Raw genomic sequence first — 17068 nt, forward strand, 5'->3', positions numbered from 1 at the left:
TAATCTGGACCTAAGACATATCCCCAGTCAAGCTGCATTTGGAACAGAGTATTTCAGGGGCTCTTTTGAGAACTGTATGTAGCTGATTGCTGTTGAACAGAACTATCTGGAGAAGAAGGGCCAGGCTGCTTTTTGTCTAACAATCAAGGCTTTTACTGGAGATGCTTCTACCCTTTGGCTCTCCTCTCTGATAGGTGAGTCCCTGGCCCCTGGTCCCTGGAGGAAGGAGAGAAGAGAAGGAAGGAGAAAGAGGAGAGAGGGGAGGGAAAAGGAAAAGAAAAGAAGGAAGGAAGGGAGGGAGGGAGGAAGCTGGCCATGAAGTCCATGCTGACTTCACTCCCAGCACTCTATCTTATGCGCCAGAGTTTTCTTTCTCCTCCCCAGCACCTTTCCCTCCATGAGGTGCTTCTTTCCTGCCCTAATTCTGCCCCCCATCCCAGCTTCCTTTTGTCTTCCCCCATTTGAATGTAGGCCCCTTGAGAGGTGGGAGTGTCTCTGGCTTATATTTGTTTCTCAATGCCTAGCTCAGTACCTGGCACACAGTAAGTGCTTAATAAATGTACTCTTTGTCTCTCCTCCTTTCTATACTCCCCCTCCCCACCTGCTCTTGCCAAGCCAGGCTTCTCAGGCTCCTCCATCATGTCTCCCCACCCTTTGTTTCCTGACCTCCAGGCCTTGGGTCATGCTCTTCAGGCCTAGAATGCCCTTCCCTTGTCCTTGCCCTTCCCACTGGCACCGTGATGCCAGTTCTTACCCATCCTTTGGGACCCTTTCTGGGTGCAGGGTAACACACTGGAGAGCAATCTGGACTTGGATTCTGGTAGGACTGGTTTTCTCTCCAGGCCTCAGTTTCCTCATCTGAAATATGGGTCATAATCCCTGTCCTGCCTTCCTAACAGAAATCTTGTGGACTGGGAAGATGTTTCATTTGGTATAAAAATGTCTCCATCCACAGCTCCAGAGCTGGAAGGGGCGTCCCTCCGAGGCCAGAAAGGGAGCCTGAGGCCAAGGTCACCCATGTAGTAGATATTAGAGGCAGGATTTGAACCCAGTCCTCTGACTCCGGAGTCAGTGTATTTTCCACCTCGTAAGAATGAAATTTCAGTACAGTATTAATTATACAATACATTATTGAACTAGCATATTAATTAATTCATTCAATAAACATTAATCACCTACTATGTGCCAGGCACTGGGCTAAGCACCAGTGATACAAAAAGAGACAAAGTCCTCGCCCTCCAGGACCTTACAAAATATATACAATATAATGGGGGTGACAGCTTACAAACCAGTAGATACCAAGCCTGCTCTGTACAGGATCAATGGGAAATCGTTAACAGAGGGGAAAGCACTGGAATGAAGAGGGCTTGGGGAAGGAGAAGGCTTCCTCTAGAGGGGGGATTTTTGTTGGAACTTAAAGGAAGCCATGTGGGTCAGTGGTCATGAGACAGCATTCCAGGCCTGGACCAGGACATCTTGGCTTTGCCTTAGAATCTGGCCCCTCCCCAGAAGCTTGTTGTGGCCTTGTTTCTTGAAGGTGGAATCTTCCTTAAAATGGGCCAAGCTAAAAGGTATTTATACTGGAAGGTGTTTCTAGAATTTTCTTTGTTTGGGGGAAATACGTTGGAGTATGTCTTTTTTTCTTACTTGGGTTTAGACTGGAAGGGATAGTTTCCATCCGTCCATCCATCCATCCATCCATCCATCCATCCATCCATCCATCCATCCATTCTTTTCTCCTTTCATTTTCTCTCACTCCTTTGTCCTTTCTTCTTTCCTTTTCTCTTGCTTTTTCCCTTTCTCCCTGCATCCCTCTCTTATCCCACCATGTAAATTTGCTTTCTGCACAGAACAGCCTCATTAGAGTTAACAAAGGCAGGATTTGTAGCTGAGCCCCAGGGCATGATGTCAGGAATGATGATGCCCATGTCTCCCCCTTCTCTCCAGCTCCACCTTGCATGCCTGGTCTAGCCAGACATGGCCCCCATCATTGCCAGCTCTGGCTGGTGAGGCCTTTGTAGCCCTCCTGGCTAGTTGTCTCATCTTTCTCTTAAACTCCAGGAAAAATCCTGAATAATGGACCAGTCATGCAAGCCCTGTCAAGAAGCAGTTGGGTAGGGGCAGCCCTCCTTCTCCAGGCTTGGGGCCATGGACTTCCTTTGCTGGGGCAAGAGAACCTTACTGTCTGATTAAGAAAGCTGGGGACCTCTTCTTGTGGATAGGTGACTTAGCAGACACCCCCTCCCCTATCTGGCACCCATATACATACCTTGGTTGACAGCTGGCAGAGAAAGCTGACCTTCTCTACTTGGGACTCAGAAAAGCAGATCTGTGCCTTGGTTGGGTTTCATTAGCATGAGCAGGGGTCATGGGGGGAAGATCTAAACAGTCTCTTGTGATGGAAATAGCAGGCCTTTGAGCCAGTCAGTGCTCTGATTCCCACAGACCCCCCATTTGCCCACAGCATTCCAGGCTGGGCACAGGCCATCTCAATGCTGGGCTTGGCTAAGAGCAGAGGAGGAGGCTGGTACACAGCAGCTTTAGGCATCTGGGAAATCCAGAGAAATGTGATATGGCTTGTCCTGCCCTCAGAAAGCTTCCAGGCATGTTTGGAAGACAGCACCCATTCCTTTTCAGGTAGGGCTGAATTAAATGATTAATGTGGGTCCCCTTTCCAAGGACTGGAAGGTATTTCAAGTGGGCCTTATCTCCCCAAATAGACCAGACTAGTTCTTCTTCTTAGATACCTAAGATAATGTTCTGGACATAGTCGGGACCTAGTAACCCATTGTTAAATTTGAACTATTTGAGAAGTAGGAAAAAAGCAAGGAAGTAGTTTGGAGACACTTACTAGCTGTGTGACCCTGGACAAGTCACTGCTGTTTGTCTCAGTTTCCCCATCTGCAAAAATGAAGATAATAAGAGCACTTGCCTCCCAGAGTTGTGAGGATCAAATAAGAATGGTAGAATGCTTGTTAACATAGGACCTCGTACATAGTAGATACTGTATAAATGTTAGCCATCATTATTATTATGATTCGTCATCATCATCGTTTTTCTACAGCAAAATGGAATTCTACTGTTGGGATTTAATAACTTTTCATCAGTCCCTTTGTTTAGTCTGGGGTCGAGAGTGACCTTCAGAAAGGCCTGAGGCCTCCTGGGACCCAGAGACTTCAAGATAAGGCAGTACAGTGGAATGTCACCAGGCTGGGGGAGGAGGCTACAGCCAGGGCAGGTCTTGGTTCACCTGGGAGGCACCATCTTAGGAAGGATGTGGGTCCCAGAAGATGGTGACCAGGCAGGAAAAGTGAGGGGACTGGAGAACCCTTCAGGAGACAAATCCATTACAGGAGTTGGGGTTACAGAGCGTCAAGAGGATATAGCAAAGGGTCTTGAGATGGAGAAAGAATTCAACTTAGTCTGCTTGGCCCTGGCCTGCGGAACCAAGAGCAATGCCAGGAGGGTGCAAAGAGGTGGATTTTTGACTTGGCGGAGGGGAGCTTTCCTGAGAGGTTGAGGCATTTAAAAGTAAAATGGGCCATCTCAACAGCTTCCCATCCTTGGAGGTCGTCAGCAGAAGCTGGGTGACCTTTTTTCCATTAAATAAGGTTGGATACTAGATTACTTTTGAGAGGTGGGCCCCTTACTCTGAGATTCTGGCATTCTTTAGCTTAATTTTTTGGGGTGCTGTTTGAATGGAAAGAGCAGTGAACTCTGGGGATCAGAATGGCCTCGCTTCACATCCCAGCTCTTAGCCATGTAATAACCTGTGTGAGCCCAGGCGGCTCCTTTCAAAGCCCTTTGGGGGGCAGTCTGCTCATCTGTAGGGAGAGGGTAGATCCTGGACCTGTGATTTCATTGACTGAGGGAACTCCTGGGTGACAAAACTTCCTTTGCCAGTACAGATTGGCACCTCCTCTACAACTTAGAGAATCTTGGAGAGTTGGTTGGCGTCTGAGAGGTGTCCCCCAGTCAGGTCGTGTCAGAATCAACTCAGAATCAGCACTTGAGAGCACCTCTGTGCACGGAGGCCTTTTCTTTCTCATATATGGAATGGGGGTGGATAAAGATGTTTCTGCCTCCCAGAATGATTTATGAGAACATGCTTTGTAAGCCTCTGGTGGTTTCTGCCCGGGGCATAGCCCTGGAAGTCCGGCCCAAGTCAAGCTGCACTGCTTCTCCCTGGTAGAAATGAAACCTGCAGTTAGTATTTTTCCTTAGGGTGTAGAGGAGGAATGTCATAAGTCTCTCCTCTGTGACAGGCCTCAGGGTACAAAGGTAACAGGAGGGATGATGGTGGAAATTCTTGAGGAGACATTTTTCTTTGCTTGAAGGTTTTGGGGGTGGTGGTGGGAAGGTCCTTGATCATCACTGCTATAGCTTTGGTGTGAACTGTTATCTCTGGGATTTGGGACTCCCTTCCAACTTTGATCTAGCCCATAGCAGGCATATTAATACATATTCATTCCTCTCTTCCTGTCCTATGTTCCCATTTAACGTGCTGGTTTCCTTTGTCTAGATGTCCTGGTGTTTTGTGGATGCCAGTGGGACACATGGGCAGTTCAGCTCTTGCCCCCGTGATAACAATGATGCTAATGCCATATGTATATGCATATATACATACACACATACATACATATATATGTATATATACATGTGACACTTGAAAGTTTGCAAAGCATTTTGCAAATATCTCCTTTCATTTTCACAACTTCCAGAGGTCAGCACTGTGACTGCTCCCATTTTACAGATGAGGAAACTGAGGCAAGCAGTAGTTAAGAGATTTGCCCAGCATGGCCCAACTAGTAAGTGTTTGAGGCAGGATTTGAACTCAGGTCATCCTGTCCCCAGACCCAGCACTCTGTACACTGTGGCCCCCTATGCTGTAGCTTCCATAGACATGCTTCCGTACCAGATCCCTCCTGGCCTTTCTGCTGAACTGAACAGTTCCATTCTCCAAGGCTTACCACATCCTTATGTGTCACATGCATCTAAGAAAGTAGAAGAACCAGCAATTAAATTGATTTTAATAGTATTTTAATACTATTAATAGTATTTTATTTTTTAAATAATAGTATTTATTTAATACGTAATAGTATTTTATTTTTTCCACGTTTTCAACATTCACTTTTATAAGATTTTGAGTTCCAAATTTTTTTCTCCCTTCCTCTCCTTCCCCCCTCCCTAAGATGGCAGGCAATCTGATGTAGGTTCTACATGTACAGTCATTTAAAACACATTTCCACATTAGTCATGTAGCAGTTAAATTGAGTTCAGCACACAATGAGCATTTATGCCTCCTGTGTACAGATCTCTGCTTGAGGCTCTAGGGACATAAAGAATGGAAAACAGGCCCTGCCCTTTTGTTGAAGGGAGACAATATTCCTCCGGCCTTTTCTCTGGAACCAGAAGAAAGGACTCCTAGACCAAATGAGGCACCGGCACCTAAAGCTTTTCAGACCCTCAAATGCTGCCTTTGAGTCTCTCAGTGACTTCACATTTAGAGAGTACCCACCCTGCATCTGGCAAATGGAGGGTGGCATGTGGTCAAGGAAGCCCCCTCCCATCGGGGCTTTCCAGGAGCAGGAGGATCATGGAGCACCTTAGTAATGATCCTCCTCTGGGTCCCAGAAACGAGGGGGGAAAGATTTGATTAGATCAGGTTCCTAAAAGGATCACTCCAAGATTACTTAACCATTTTGTTCCCTTTCCCTCCCCACACAGACTAGAATGCAGAGCCTGCATCCAGATCCCAAAGCCCGCTACACGAGCGTATATGGCGCCCTCAAGCAAATCATCCAGACTGAAGGCTTCTGGAGACCCTTACGGGGCATCAACGTGATGGTGATGGGGGCAGGGCCGGCCCATGCCATGTATTTTGCCTGCTATGAAAACATGAAAAGGACTTTAAATGATGTTCTCCACCGCAGAGGAAACAGCCATCTGGCCAATGGTATTTTGAAAGCATTTGTCTGGAGTTAGACTGCTCTCTTCTGTTCTTCAACAGACCCTCCCCTCTCTGCTTCCTTGGGGCTTTCCCCCTCGGGTGACCCATGGAGCTAACACACCCAGTCTTCAGCCTGACTGCTTGTGAATAAACAACCATAGACCTGTCCCTATCTATCTATAGATCTATGGATGAGTAGATCTGTAGATAGATAGAGAAGGATTCAGTTTTTCCGAACGCTGGGGAGCTTGACAACCAAAGGGTGTGCTTGGTTGTTTTGTATTTTTTTTGGTTTTTGGTTTTTTGATCTCTGCTTTAACACTCAGACTTTTTTCATAGACCTTTACTGATCAGACCTTAAGTAGAAACCAAACTTGTGATGGCGGGCCACAAGAACGCGCTCTCTGAACAGCCTCTCTCAGACTATGTTTAAAAAAAAAGACCTTTGGCACAGCAGCAGCACCGGCGAGCAAAAGCTCAGGCTTTCAGAGATCTTGCAAGAAGTGTTATTGACTGACCGGAGGCGTATCTCCAGAGCAGACCACCATGTGTCAGGATCTAAGCTCCTGGGAGGGTGCCCCCTCCCGCCCCTGCCGCTTGTCTGAGTCACAACTTTCTGGGAGCGAGGGATGGAATAGTTTACTTTTGAAGGAGAAGGGGGGTGGAGACAGGGTTTTGTGAGTTCATGTATACAGCTCTTCTGTAACGTTCCACGTGGGCTTGAAATGGGAGGGTGAGTTAGGAGAGGAGGGGGGATGCATCCATGGGGGGTTTGGTCTTTTGTTTTTGTCTTGTGGGTAGTGGTGTGGAGGGAATGCCGTAGGCCTGCTTTACTGGCAGCCACCTCTGGTTTTCCGAGCTTAGCCTGGGAGATGTGACCTGCTTTCCTCAGCCCTTCTTTCTCTGAGGTGACCTGTATGTACCAACCTTCTTCTGTCCTGCTTTCTCTGTCCCTTCGGTCAGCAGACCTTGGTAATCCACATCACTGATATGTTGCGAAGAAATGTGTTGGTGACATTTACTGATGTCTGTCCCAGGACCATCTTTTTGTTATGAACACCTGGGAATTGTCTCGATTTAGGTCTTTGGTGACTTCAGTCCCAAGACAGGCCCCACTGGGAGTGTGGTGAGGTTTGAAGACATTCCGTAGCCTAGAGAAGTCCTGTTTGGTCTCTCCTGGTGCTGACCATCCAGGCTGGCCGGAGGACGGACTTCATTCCTCAGCTTCCCTCCCACTCTCCAGTGGTAACATCACTTACTTGGCAATGTCAGCACTGAATAAGAAAGCTCAAAGCCCCCAGGTAGGACTCCTGAACTGATGCTCATGATTCTTGAAATTTGACTGGGGGAATTGGGGTACTTGCCGGTGGAGAAGCTGACGGGATATTTAAATTTGTCTTGGACATCTACAGAGTCCCTTTCCTTCCACTACTGTCCCCGGTCAATCCCCACTCTAATTCTGTAAGATTATAGATTTAGAGCCTCCTTGGACCTTAAAGGTCATGTCTAGTCCAGTCTCCCCCATGCTACAGCTAGGGAAACTGAGTCCTAGAGAAATGAAGTTGCTTGCTCCAAGGATTTGAACCCAGCTTCTCTGACGTTTAACCCAGCCAGCTCTTCTGCTGTCTCCTGTCTGCACTGTCCTTCAAGATCCCCCTTCTTTTCATTTCCTTCTCTGCCTTGCCTTCCCACCCTCCCTTGGGTGGACTCTGTCCAAGGCTAGAACTGAGGAATTGAAGTGAATTATTGAATGGGATAAATTTGAGTTATTAGGATTTTGGGGAGGGGAAGGAGAAGGCAGTGAGAGTAAGGAAACCCCACTGAAGGTGAGGGGGAGAGGGCTGCTGAGGGTGGTTTCTGTAGGGTCTCTGACCTCAGTCTCTCCCCAGAGATGCCTTGAGAGAGCTGAGGCCTATGGGGGCTGCTGGAATTTGCTGAGCTCTGTGCTCTTCCCCCCCACCCCCAACCCCTTCGCAAATCTCCCCCTCCCATCCTTACCCTTGCTTGGGGCCTTTGGGGATAAAATACAGTTAGTCACCTGATGGTAAGTGGTTCTGCCTTTCTTTCCCCCCTTCTTAAAAAGCCAGGCCTTGAGAAGCTTGGTTTGAGGTCCCCAGTGGTTTACTTTGGGGGGCTAACTTTCTGGAGTTTGTTTTGCAGGGATAGCGGGGAGTATGGCCACCCTGCTCCATGATGCCGTAATGAATCCAGCCGAAGGTAACGTGTCCCTTCCCTGGGGAAAGGGGAGCCTAAAGCAGATCCTGACAGCTTGGGAGGGAGGGGTTATAAACTCTAACCTAGGGGAATAGTTAACCAGACCTAGTGCCTTATTTTTAAAGAGCAAGAGAAACCCCCAAAGTTTATTTATTTTATCACTAGGCTCCTTAAGTAAATAGGGTGGTTAATTACTGAGACAGGTAGATGGTGCAGTAGAGTGCTGGGCCTAGAGTCAGGAAGACCTAATTCAAATCTGACCTTGGACACTTACTAGCTGTGTGACCCTAGGCAAGTCACTTACCTCTCTTTGCCCCAGTTTCCTCACCTGTACCATAGGTATAAAACACCATCTACATCATCGAGTGGTTGTGAAGGTTAGATGATAAAAGTATTTGTAAAACCCTCAGCCCAGTGTAGTAAGTGTGATACAATGCGGATTCTCTTTCCCTTTCTTATTTAAATGGGATTCCAAAGATCTTCTTGCATCTGTGATTCTGAGAAAGGGACTTCATTTTGGAGGAGGGCCCTTGGTTCAGGCCTTAATGGCCTAAGCTGTGAAACAGAAAGGACCCGAGTTCGAATGCAGACTCTTGGCTGGGTGGCCCTGGGCCAGTCACAGCTTCCAGGCAGCTCCCTAAAGGGGTCCTTAATCTGGGGCTTGAGAACTGGTTTTTAGGAACATTTTGATAACTGTGTTTCAGTACGATTGGTTTTCTTTGCAATCTTAAGTATTTTACTTTATGCATTTTAAAAAACATTTTGAGAAGACAGGAGGTCTTCCAGAGGGGTCCATATTGAGCAACAGGCTTAAGAACCCCCCTAGTCATAGACTTTCACTTTGCAGGAAAGCTGCCAGGGCACATTGGTGAAGGGCATTTCTTCCTAGAAGATTGCTGTTATCAGTGAAGTCACAGGTCTGGTCTCTATCCTTATCCTCTTAGTGATGGTACCAGGAGTAATGAGTGACAAGATAAATCCTGGAAAGGACCTTGGAGGTCACCAAATCCAGCCTTCCCATTTCATAGATGATAAAAGTGAGACCTAGTCAGGTGAAGTCACACAAGGAGGCTGTGTGTGTTGTAGGGGGCTATATTGGGATTTAAACACAGGTCTTCTGACTTCTGATTCAGTGTTCCTTCCATGGTAGGGCTTGTTGTTTTTCTGGATTTAAAACATCGATATCTGCTCATGCAATTTTATAGATTGTTTTATAGATTGAGAAATTGAGGCCCAAGTTGGGGAACCAGTAGCTTGCCTAAGTCAAACAGAGAGTAAATGGCCATACTGGGAATTCAGACCCAGGTCTACAGACTTCCAAGTCTGGCTTCTCTTTGACCCCAGTTTTAGGTAAAGAAGAGGCTCATGGACTTCTCTTGTGTCCAGCGGACCCAGGGTTAGGAGGAAATACCTCCTAAAAGCAGTTGAAGACTAACGGCCCTCTTGATTTTCTACGACTAGCTAGCCCACTGCTCTCTATCTGTCATGCCATGTGTAGGACATAAACCACAAGGAAAGACCTTCCCTTGGTTAGCCTTCGTGTTCAGTGGTGTTTCATGGGAACAAAAGGGTTCATTTTAGTTGGATTTCCTCCTGCTGTCTAGGTCAAGACACCTTGGAAAAGATGATTTTTTAAATTTTATTTGTAAAGTGAAAGCTAGAATGATGAGTAAGGACTTGGCAGATGGAATATGGGGAAGAAATAACCAGCTGCTTCCGGTTTCATAAACATTAGCTGTCTGAATCAGTGTGATGGTCTCCAAGAGCTTACAAAACTTCCTGAGTCCTCCTTAAACTGCAACTTCACACCAGATGAGGCAACTTTGGGGCCAGAAAAGACTGATTCTAGAAACGTCATGATGTGCTTGCATAAAGTTTCAGAAAGATCAAACATCAAAACCTGTTCTACCTCGCAGGAGCTAGAAGGGAACTCAGAGCTGCTTATTTTGTAGAAAAGGAAACTGAGGTTCATCGAGGTCCAGGAATTTGTACCCAGTCATGTGGCTATGGAATAATTAGCTAGGATTGGAAGCCTTACCCTCTAGCTATAAATCCAGCCCTGTGCCTTGCCACCTCATCCAGAACTCATTCTTTCTTAAGGGAATCATACCCCGTTGTCTAATTTTACTTTGGAATTTTTTTCCCCTTCTTTAGGTATATGTATCTGGAATGCTGCATGAATATTTGATCTCTATAAATCAGACTGTGGGTTCTTTTTTGAGAAACTTTGAGACTTGTGGTCTTTCCTCTCTCATGTGTCTTTGGAATTAAATTCGATTTACAGGGATTAGCCTTGTCCTGCTTGGGCCATAGGGTGAGACCATGAGGAGCAAGGGGCCCAGAGCTAAGAGCACTGAGTGCAAGTTTCAAGGGTGACTTTAGTTCCACAGTAGAAAGGTTTTCTTTAGATCATTTAAGTAATTCAGTTCATCATTGATTAGGATGATTAAACAAGGCGTTGTGTTAGGTTCTTGGGGATACAGAGACCAGACAAGGAATGGCCCTTATCCTCAGAGAGCTGATGTTCTAGTGGAAATAATCCAAAAGAGGAATGGGCTGGTGAGTTCTCCAGCCTTAGAGGTCTTAATGCAAGAATACCTGACCTCCTATTAGAGAGTCAGCGACTCAGTTTATCAGACTTTTATTAAGAGCCTACCTGAGCCTGTGCAAGGCTTTGAAGGCAAAAATGGAATAGTTTCTGCCTTCAGGGAGCTTACATTCAACTAAACTGTAGAGAGGATTCTTAAGGGTAACATTTCTGGACCTCAGTTTCCTTATCTGTAAAATTAGGAGGGTTGGACCAGATGACCCCTAAAGTCCATTCTGGTTCTAGAGCTGTGATCCTCCTCTGAAATGCTGTATGTGACCTTTCATTAATTCCCCAAGCCAACTCCCTCTTACGAGCCCAAGAGGATTCTGATAGGCCATTTAAAAGCACACAGATGTCATTTAGTCCATCAATAAGCATTTATTAAGCATCTACATTGTGTTGGGCACTGTCCTAATTGGTGGAGATGCAATTACAAAGAAGAAGATGATGCCTATTTTCAAGGAAAAGCAACCTAGATTGGAAAATTTGGGGTGAGCCAGGGAAGCTCGTTGCAAGTTTGGGTGGTAATGATAACAAGAATTTTCACTTCTGTCATGCTTTCAAGTGTGCCGAGCACTGAAGCAGTGTCAGGAATGGCTCCTGGGGCAGGGAGGCCCAGGGAGTTGGTCAGGCAGCTCGAAGCAGTGTGATTGGGCTGAGACTTTAACTAAGGCAATGAACACTACTACTTACGGATGGGAAACGCTGGGCTTATTAAGGTGGGGTCTAGGGACCTGAAGGAGGAAAAAGGGATGTTTTGATTTTGACTAACCTTCGGTTTTCCTTTGTGATCTCATGTATTTTATCATAAAGCATGACCCTGGGACGGGCCCCAGGGGCTTTGCCGCCAGCCTGAGGGGTCCAGGAAATGGGGAAGGTTAAGAACTGCTGGGGTTGGGACTCTCGGAGTCATGGGGCAGATCCAGCCTTGGCTGCCCCAATGGACCACTCATGGGTCCCCAAGACCGAGGCTGTTGAAGTGCTGTGAGAGAGAGAGAGAGAGAGCCTCTGTGTCCTTTGGGTCTAATTTAGCTGTTTTTCTCTATGACTTGTCTTCTCTGGCGTCTCCATCATGGGATGGCCATCATCTCCACCTGGATCACCTGGACCATCGGTGCCCTCTACTGGCAGTGGTTAAGCAGCGCATGCAGATGTACAACTCCCCTCATCATTCAGCGCTTCGCTGCATCCGGAATGTGTGGAGGACCGAGGGGGTGGGCGCCTTCTACCGGAGCTACACCACCCAGCTCACCATGAACATTCCCTTCCAATCCATTCACTTTATTACCTATGAGTTCCTTCAGGAACAGATCAACCCTCACCGGGGTTATAACCCCCGGTCCCACATTCTGGCTGGAGGGCTGGCTGGGGCCATTGCTGCAGCTGCCACTACCCCCCTGGATGTCTGTAAGACCCTCCTCAACACTCAGGAAAACATGGCTCTTTCCTTGGCCAACATCAGTGGACATCTCTCTGGCATGGCCAATGCCTTTCGGACAGTGTACCAGCTCAGTGGCTTTTCTGGGTACTTTAAGGGTATCCAGGCACGGATAATCTACCAGATGCCATCCACAGCCATCTCCTGGTCAGTCTATGAGTTTTTCAAGTACTTCCTTACAAAGCACCAGATAGACAATAGAACTCCATACTAAAGGAACAGACTGTGGGGAGCAATTCCAGCATCTTATTTAAAAAAGAAAGAAAGGATTCCCCTTCCCGTTTCCATCCCTTTTTCCCCCATCTCCCCCCCACACCAAGTTTTAGGAGCTTCAGGTTTCCTGAAGGACCAATGTGATTCTTGCAGGGTATGTGCCACTGACCAGCTCCTCTCTGTGGCCAGCCTTGAAAGAGAAGGGGGTTGGATCCAAAATGGCAGCACTGATGGTTGGGGAAAGATTTTAGCAGAAGAAAAATGAATGCCTTCCTTCTCCCCCTTCCTGCCTTTTCCGTCCCCTGCCAGAAGAATGAATGTGACTTTTCTTTTTCCCTAGAAATCCTAAATCGCACAGAATAGGGTTGGGGAAATGGAGGGGTCTGGAGCGGTGGGGAGTTTGCACCTCAGAGACTTAAGATGTTAAAGACAAATTAAATATGATATGTATATACAAGCTCCATTACGCAATATAAAAATAGATGGATAATGTTTATCCTTTATTTTTCTATGTAGAAGTTGAATTTGTGTGTGTATGTGTGTGTGTGTGCAAATAGTATTACAGTTGAGATTTTAAAGTGCTTTTTTCAAAAAAATGAAGCAAAGGGCTCAATTTCTCCCATCATTATATATAATTAAGCACCAGAGCATCTTTACCCAACCTCCAGGGGTGGCCTGAAAGCCTAGAGCTTGGTCACCCTCCCTGCAACCCATGCAAGTTTCACTTGATTGAGTGTATGTAGTAAACTTTGAGTTTATATTTTGAGGTTTTTTTTTTAGTGAGAAAAAGGTACATTTTTAAAAAAAAATCTGTAACCATGAGAAAAAAATTTTTGTCATTTCTCCTCTTTATACACATGCAATGTTAGATCTTGGAAGGGATATTAGAGGCCATTTGAGCTGGCTCCCTGATTTTACAGGTGGGGAAACTGAGGCTTAGCAGGTTACATAAGTCATTCCCAACATTCTCCTTTAGTCTTTAATGATCTCCTCTATTTCCAAGTTCCTGGAGAGCAAGCACTCCCTTCTCCTGGACTCTGATGGATGTTGAGAGTCCTCTGTCCTTTGAGATCCATCCTTGAGGAAGGATGTGAGCGAGTTGAGATGGAAGGTTTGAAGGTGCGTTGGTCGTGCTTGTGTGTAGGGTTTTGGTGTATGTGTGTGTGTTTCTGACAGGGCCTCAAACACTTTTCTGAGGACTCTCCCCTTTCTCAATGGCCAGCATGGCTTATTTATAGGACAGACATGTATGTAGCTGGAGCAGGATGTCTGCTGGGATCATTTTTATCTTCCCCAATCCTTCCTTTTCAGATAATTTTTCCTATGGCATTACTTAGGGTCTTGATCTTTCTGCCCAGCTTGGGGTGAAGGAGGAAGTACCTTGCTAAAGCTCACCCTGCAGGAGATGCCAAAAAAAAAAAAAGTGTGTGTGTGTGTGTGTGGGGGGCGGGCTGTGTTTGACTTCAGTAGTAGTGAGGAAGAGCCCAAGTTGCAGAGAGGAACAAGACTGCGGGGTTGGTTTTTACTGAATATTTTTCTGTTAATGAATCAGATGCCCTTATAGTGTGCCCTGAGTGACAATCTCCCTAAAAAGTACAGACCTGTTTTTTCGAGCCCATTGCTAGCTGCCAGCCCCAAGGTCAGAGGAAAGACTATTTTAATTAGCTGCATTCTTCTCCTTGCCCAATTGCCTGTCTTTAAGTCTCAGCCAATAGGCATTTCTTCTGGCAGAAACTTGGGCCCCAGAGACAGCCAGCAGCCACTTGCCCTTGGCCAGAGTGTCTCTTATTGAGTGTTCTGACCTGGAGATAGGCACTTGGGAGTTTGATTTCTAGGGAGGAGTTGATTTCATCCCTTTGAGATAGAACCATGGTCTTGGGCACACAGGGAAGTGTGGGTGGGCTCTGGGCAGGGGTGCAAATCTTTGCTTAGTGATTCCAGGGACATTTCCTCTGAAGCTGAACACTTAGAAGGTCTGTCTTGACTTCATTCCTTCACAAAGCTGGGAGTGCCAAGTTGAGGTCCCTCAAGAAAAGCCTGACCTTGTTGTCAGGAACCAGGCTCCCTCTGCTTAGTCAGAGCTCATGGGGGCTTCGGATAGTAGACAGGGCAGGGGCGGGGTCCACATTATATTGAGGGTTGAGGGGAGGAGGAAGTGGGCAGTGGAAGGGTTGAACCTGCCCAATATAGAGCCAAGTTTAATTTATTTTCTAAAATATTGTCTCATCCTTCTTTCCCCTTAGTCCCCTAACCCTATTCCTCCTTAAACTTTTGCTTTGAATGGATTTTAGAAACTGGAATGCCCACTTGTCTAGGCCAGGCTTTCTTTAGGGAAGGGACCAGCTGATCTCTTTAAGACTTTCCAATCCTGAGCTTGCTCTAATTCCCCTTGATTTAGCAGAGAACTAAGTGCCTACTGTGTGCTTGGATTCCAAGGCAAAAATGAAATCAATGCCCTTCATCGATCACTTAGCCTTCAAAAGCACATGGTGCCTCGGATCTTCCTTGGAAAAATTTCTGCTTTGTTCTGTGCCTTGAGGTCTGGATGAATGACTTCTGATATGTAGGAGCTGTAAGGCAAAGGTTCCACCTTCCAAAAATCAATTGTAATGGATAGACTAAATCTTCAGAACTTAATTCTTCTCCCCCGTTACCCCAAGACTGCCTTAATTGCTGGGTAAATCTGCCTGGCTTCTTGATTTTCTCTGTCCTTTTCATGAAATGATGCTAGAAGCTACATGAGGCCAACTCTCTTGGAGGCTGCCTCTCCCAATGCACTTGTCCTGCCTGGGACCACTCTGGGGGTGGGGGAACGTGTCTTGTGTTTTGTTTGGCCTGTGAATTCCAAATGTGTTTGCTGCTTCATAAATGCAAGAACACACTGTGCATTTTTTTTAAAAGGGAGCAAAAGAGTGTTTTTAAAAAAGATATAAAGGTTGTGATGGCTGCCTACATGTAGTTTGTATCAAACCCTGTTTCTCCTTCTTTTCTGATTATTAACCAGCTGTTTGAAGAAGGAATGGGGCAGGTTAGGGGGTGGGGGAAGGAGTGTGCCTTGGTGTGTGGGGTCTTTGTTTCTCAATTTGCTGCTACAGTTGTACCACTGGAGCTGGAGGAAAAAAATAAAGTATTGACCCATCTGTCTCCTGTGCCTTGTGGTGGGGGTGCATAGGGAAGGGGATGGAGGGATGCCAAAAATGGAGCAAGTTAGAGCTGGGATTTTCCAAAGCTAGAGAGGTATGTTGTCCCATAGTTGTAGAGCTAGGAGAGACCAATGTTGTCATCCAGCCTAGCCCTCTCATCTTACAAAGAAGGAAATCAGCCCAGAGGAATAATCGCAGCTCAGAGATTTACACCTGGAGAGAACCTTAGAAATTGGCAAATCCAACTCTTCTTTTGCAGAGAAGGAAACTGAGTCCATGTTTTGTTTGGGGCACACAGGTAGCAAGCATTGGAACCCAAGTTCTCTGACCTGAGATGGAATGATCTTCACTCTACCAATCTCCCACAATGAGGCATGTAGAGATGATCTAGTCTTAATACCAATTTTACGGAAAATGAAACTGAGGGGAGGGATGATGGCACAGCAGAGTATTGGATTTAGAGTCCCCACTGTGCTCAAATGCACGCTGCCACAGCGCTGTGTCAGAGAGATGCAGACCTTAGATATGGACTTGGACCCTCTCTTTACAGGTAGAAATGAAGGTCCAGCCTCATTGATTTCAAGTCTGGAAGGTTCTCAGAGATGACCCAGTCCAGTCTTCTCCTAGACTGAGGAAGCTGAGGCCTTAGGGGGAGGGGTCTTTGGGCCCTGGCCCTGGGTTTAGGACTGGAAGGGACTTGGGGTCATCTAGTCCAACTGTCATTGACCAGGGTAGTCTGTACTGAAGCTGAGAGGCACAGATGGTCACTACGGCTGCTTCAGGAACTGGAGAAGGGAGAATGATGAGAGATAGGCAATCAGAATGGAGAAGACAGGTCACATGATAGCTGAACTTGAATAGCTGCCCTGGGGAAAGAAGGAAGGAAAGCAGAGAGGGAGGGAGGGAATAAGTGTAAATTAATCACCTATCTCTTATGTACCAGGCATGTGAACACTTTAGTAATATCTCATTTGATCCTCACAACAAATCTGTGAAGTAGGTACTATTGTCCCCATTTTACAGATGAGAAAACTAAGGCAGATTGAATGGTTTGCCCAGGGTCACAGAGCTACTAAGTGTCTGAGGTGGGATTTGAACTCAGGTCTCCCTGACCTCTGGTCCTGCCCCCATCTGCTGTGCATCTAGCTACTTGGACTAGGTGGCTTCTCAGCTCACTTGGAATTCTGAGGCTCTGTGGGTGACCACCACCTTAAATAGTGGTGTCCAGCTTCCTTTTAAAAATCAGACTATGCCAGGGCCTGACAGTGCCTTCAAAGGAGACTTTTGTAAAGTGGAATGTGGTGTCAGAGGTCTTTAGTGCTTATGGGCACAAAAGACTGACCAGCCCCATTTCGCAACCCGGAGATGCTCTTTCTGAGGAGAGGATTTTGGAGCAGTCAAAAGTCTCCTCAATAAGAAGCCAAAGGTTCTCAGGAACCTCATAATTTTAGGTCTGGGGGGACCTTTGAGGTCATCCAACTCCTTCATCTTACAGAGGAAGACATTGAGGCCCAGAAAGG

At 46.5% G+C, this 17068-nt stretch overlaps 1 protein-coding gene across 7 annotated transcripts in view; it reads left to right on the forward strand.

Annotated features, from left to right (window-relative positions):
- SLC25A37 (solute carrier family 25 member 37) overlaps positions 1 to 15545 on the forward strand; it is a 51267-nt gene extending 35722 nt beyond the window's left edge. For 4 of the 7 annotated variants that reach the window (XM_072634350.1, XM_072634473.1, XM_072634542.1 and 1 more), the window contains 3 exons: positions 5728 to 5956; positions 8111 to 8167; positions 11886 to 15545. In XM_072634350.1, the coding sequence (XP_072490451.1) occupies positions 5728 to 5956; positions 8111 to 8167; positions 11886 to 12406 (807 nt within the window). In that variant the 3' untranslated portion in view covers positions 12407 to 15545. Of the gene's footprint in view, positions 1 to 5727; positions 6684 to 6706; positions 7252 to 8110; positions 8168 to 11885 lie in introns of those variants that run through there. The other 3 variants (XM_072634609.1, XM_072634683.1, XM_072634772.1) reach the window with 3 other exon arrangements.
- Positions 15546 to 17068: the final 1523 nt, after the last annotated feature.

Source organism: Notamacropus eugenii, chromosome 1 (assembly GCF_028372415.1).
Source record: "Notamacropus eugenii isolate mMacEug1 chromosome 1, mMacEug1.pri_v2, whole genome shotgun sequence".
In the NCBI taxonomy this organism is placed as follows: Eukaryota; Metazoa; Chordata; class Mammalia; order Diprotodontia; family Macropodidae; genus Notamacropus; species Notamacropus eugenii.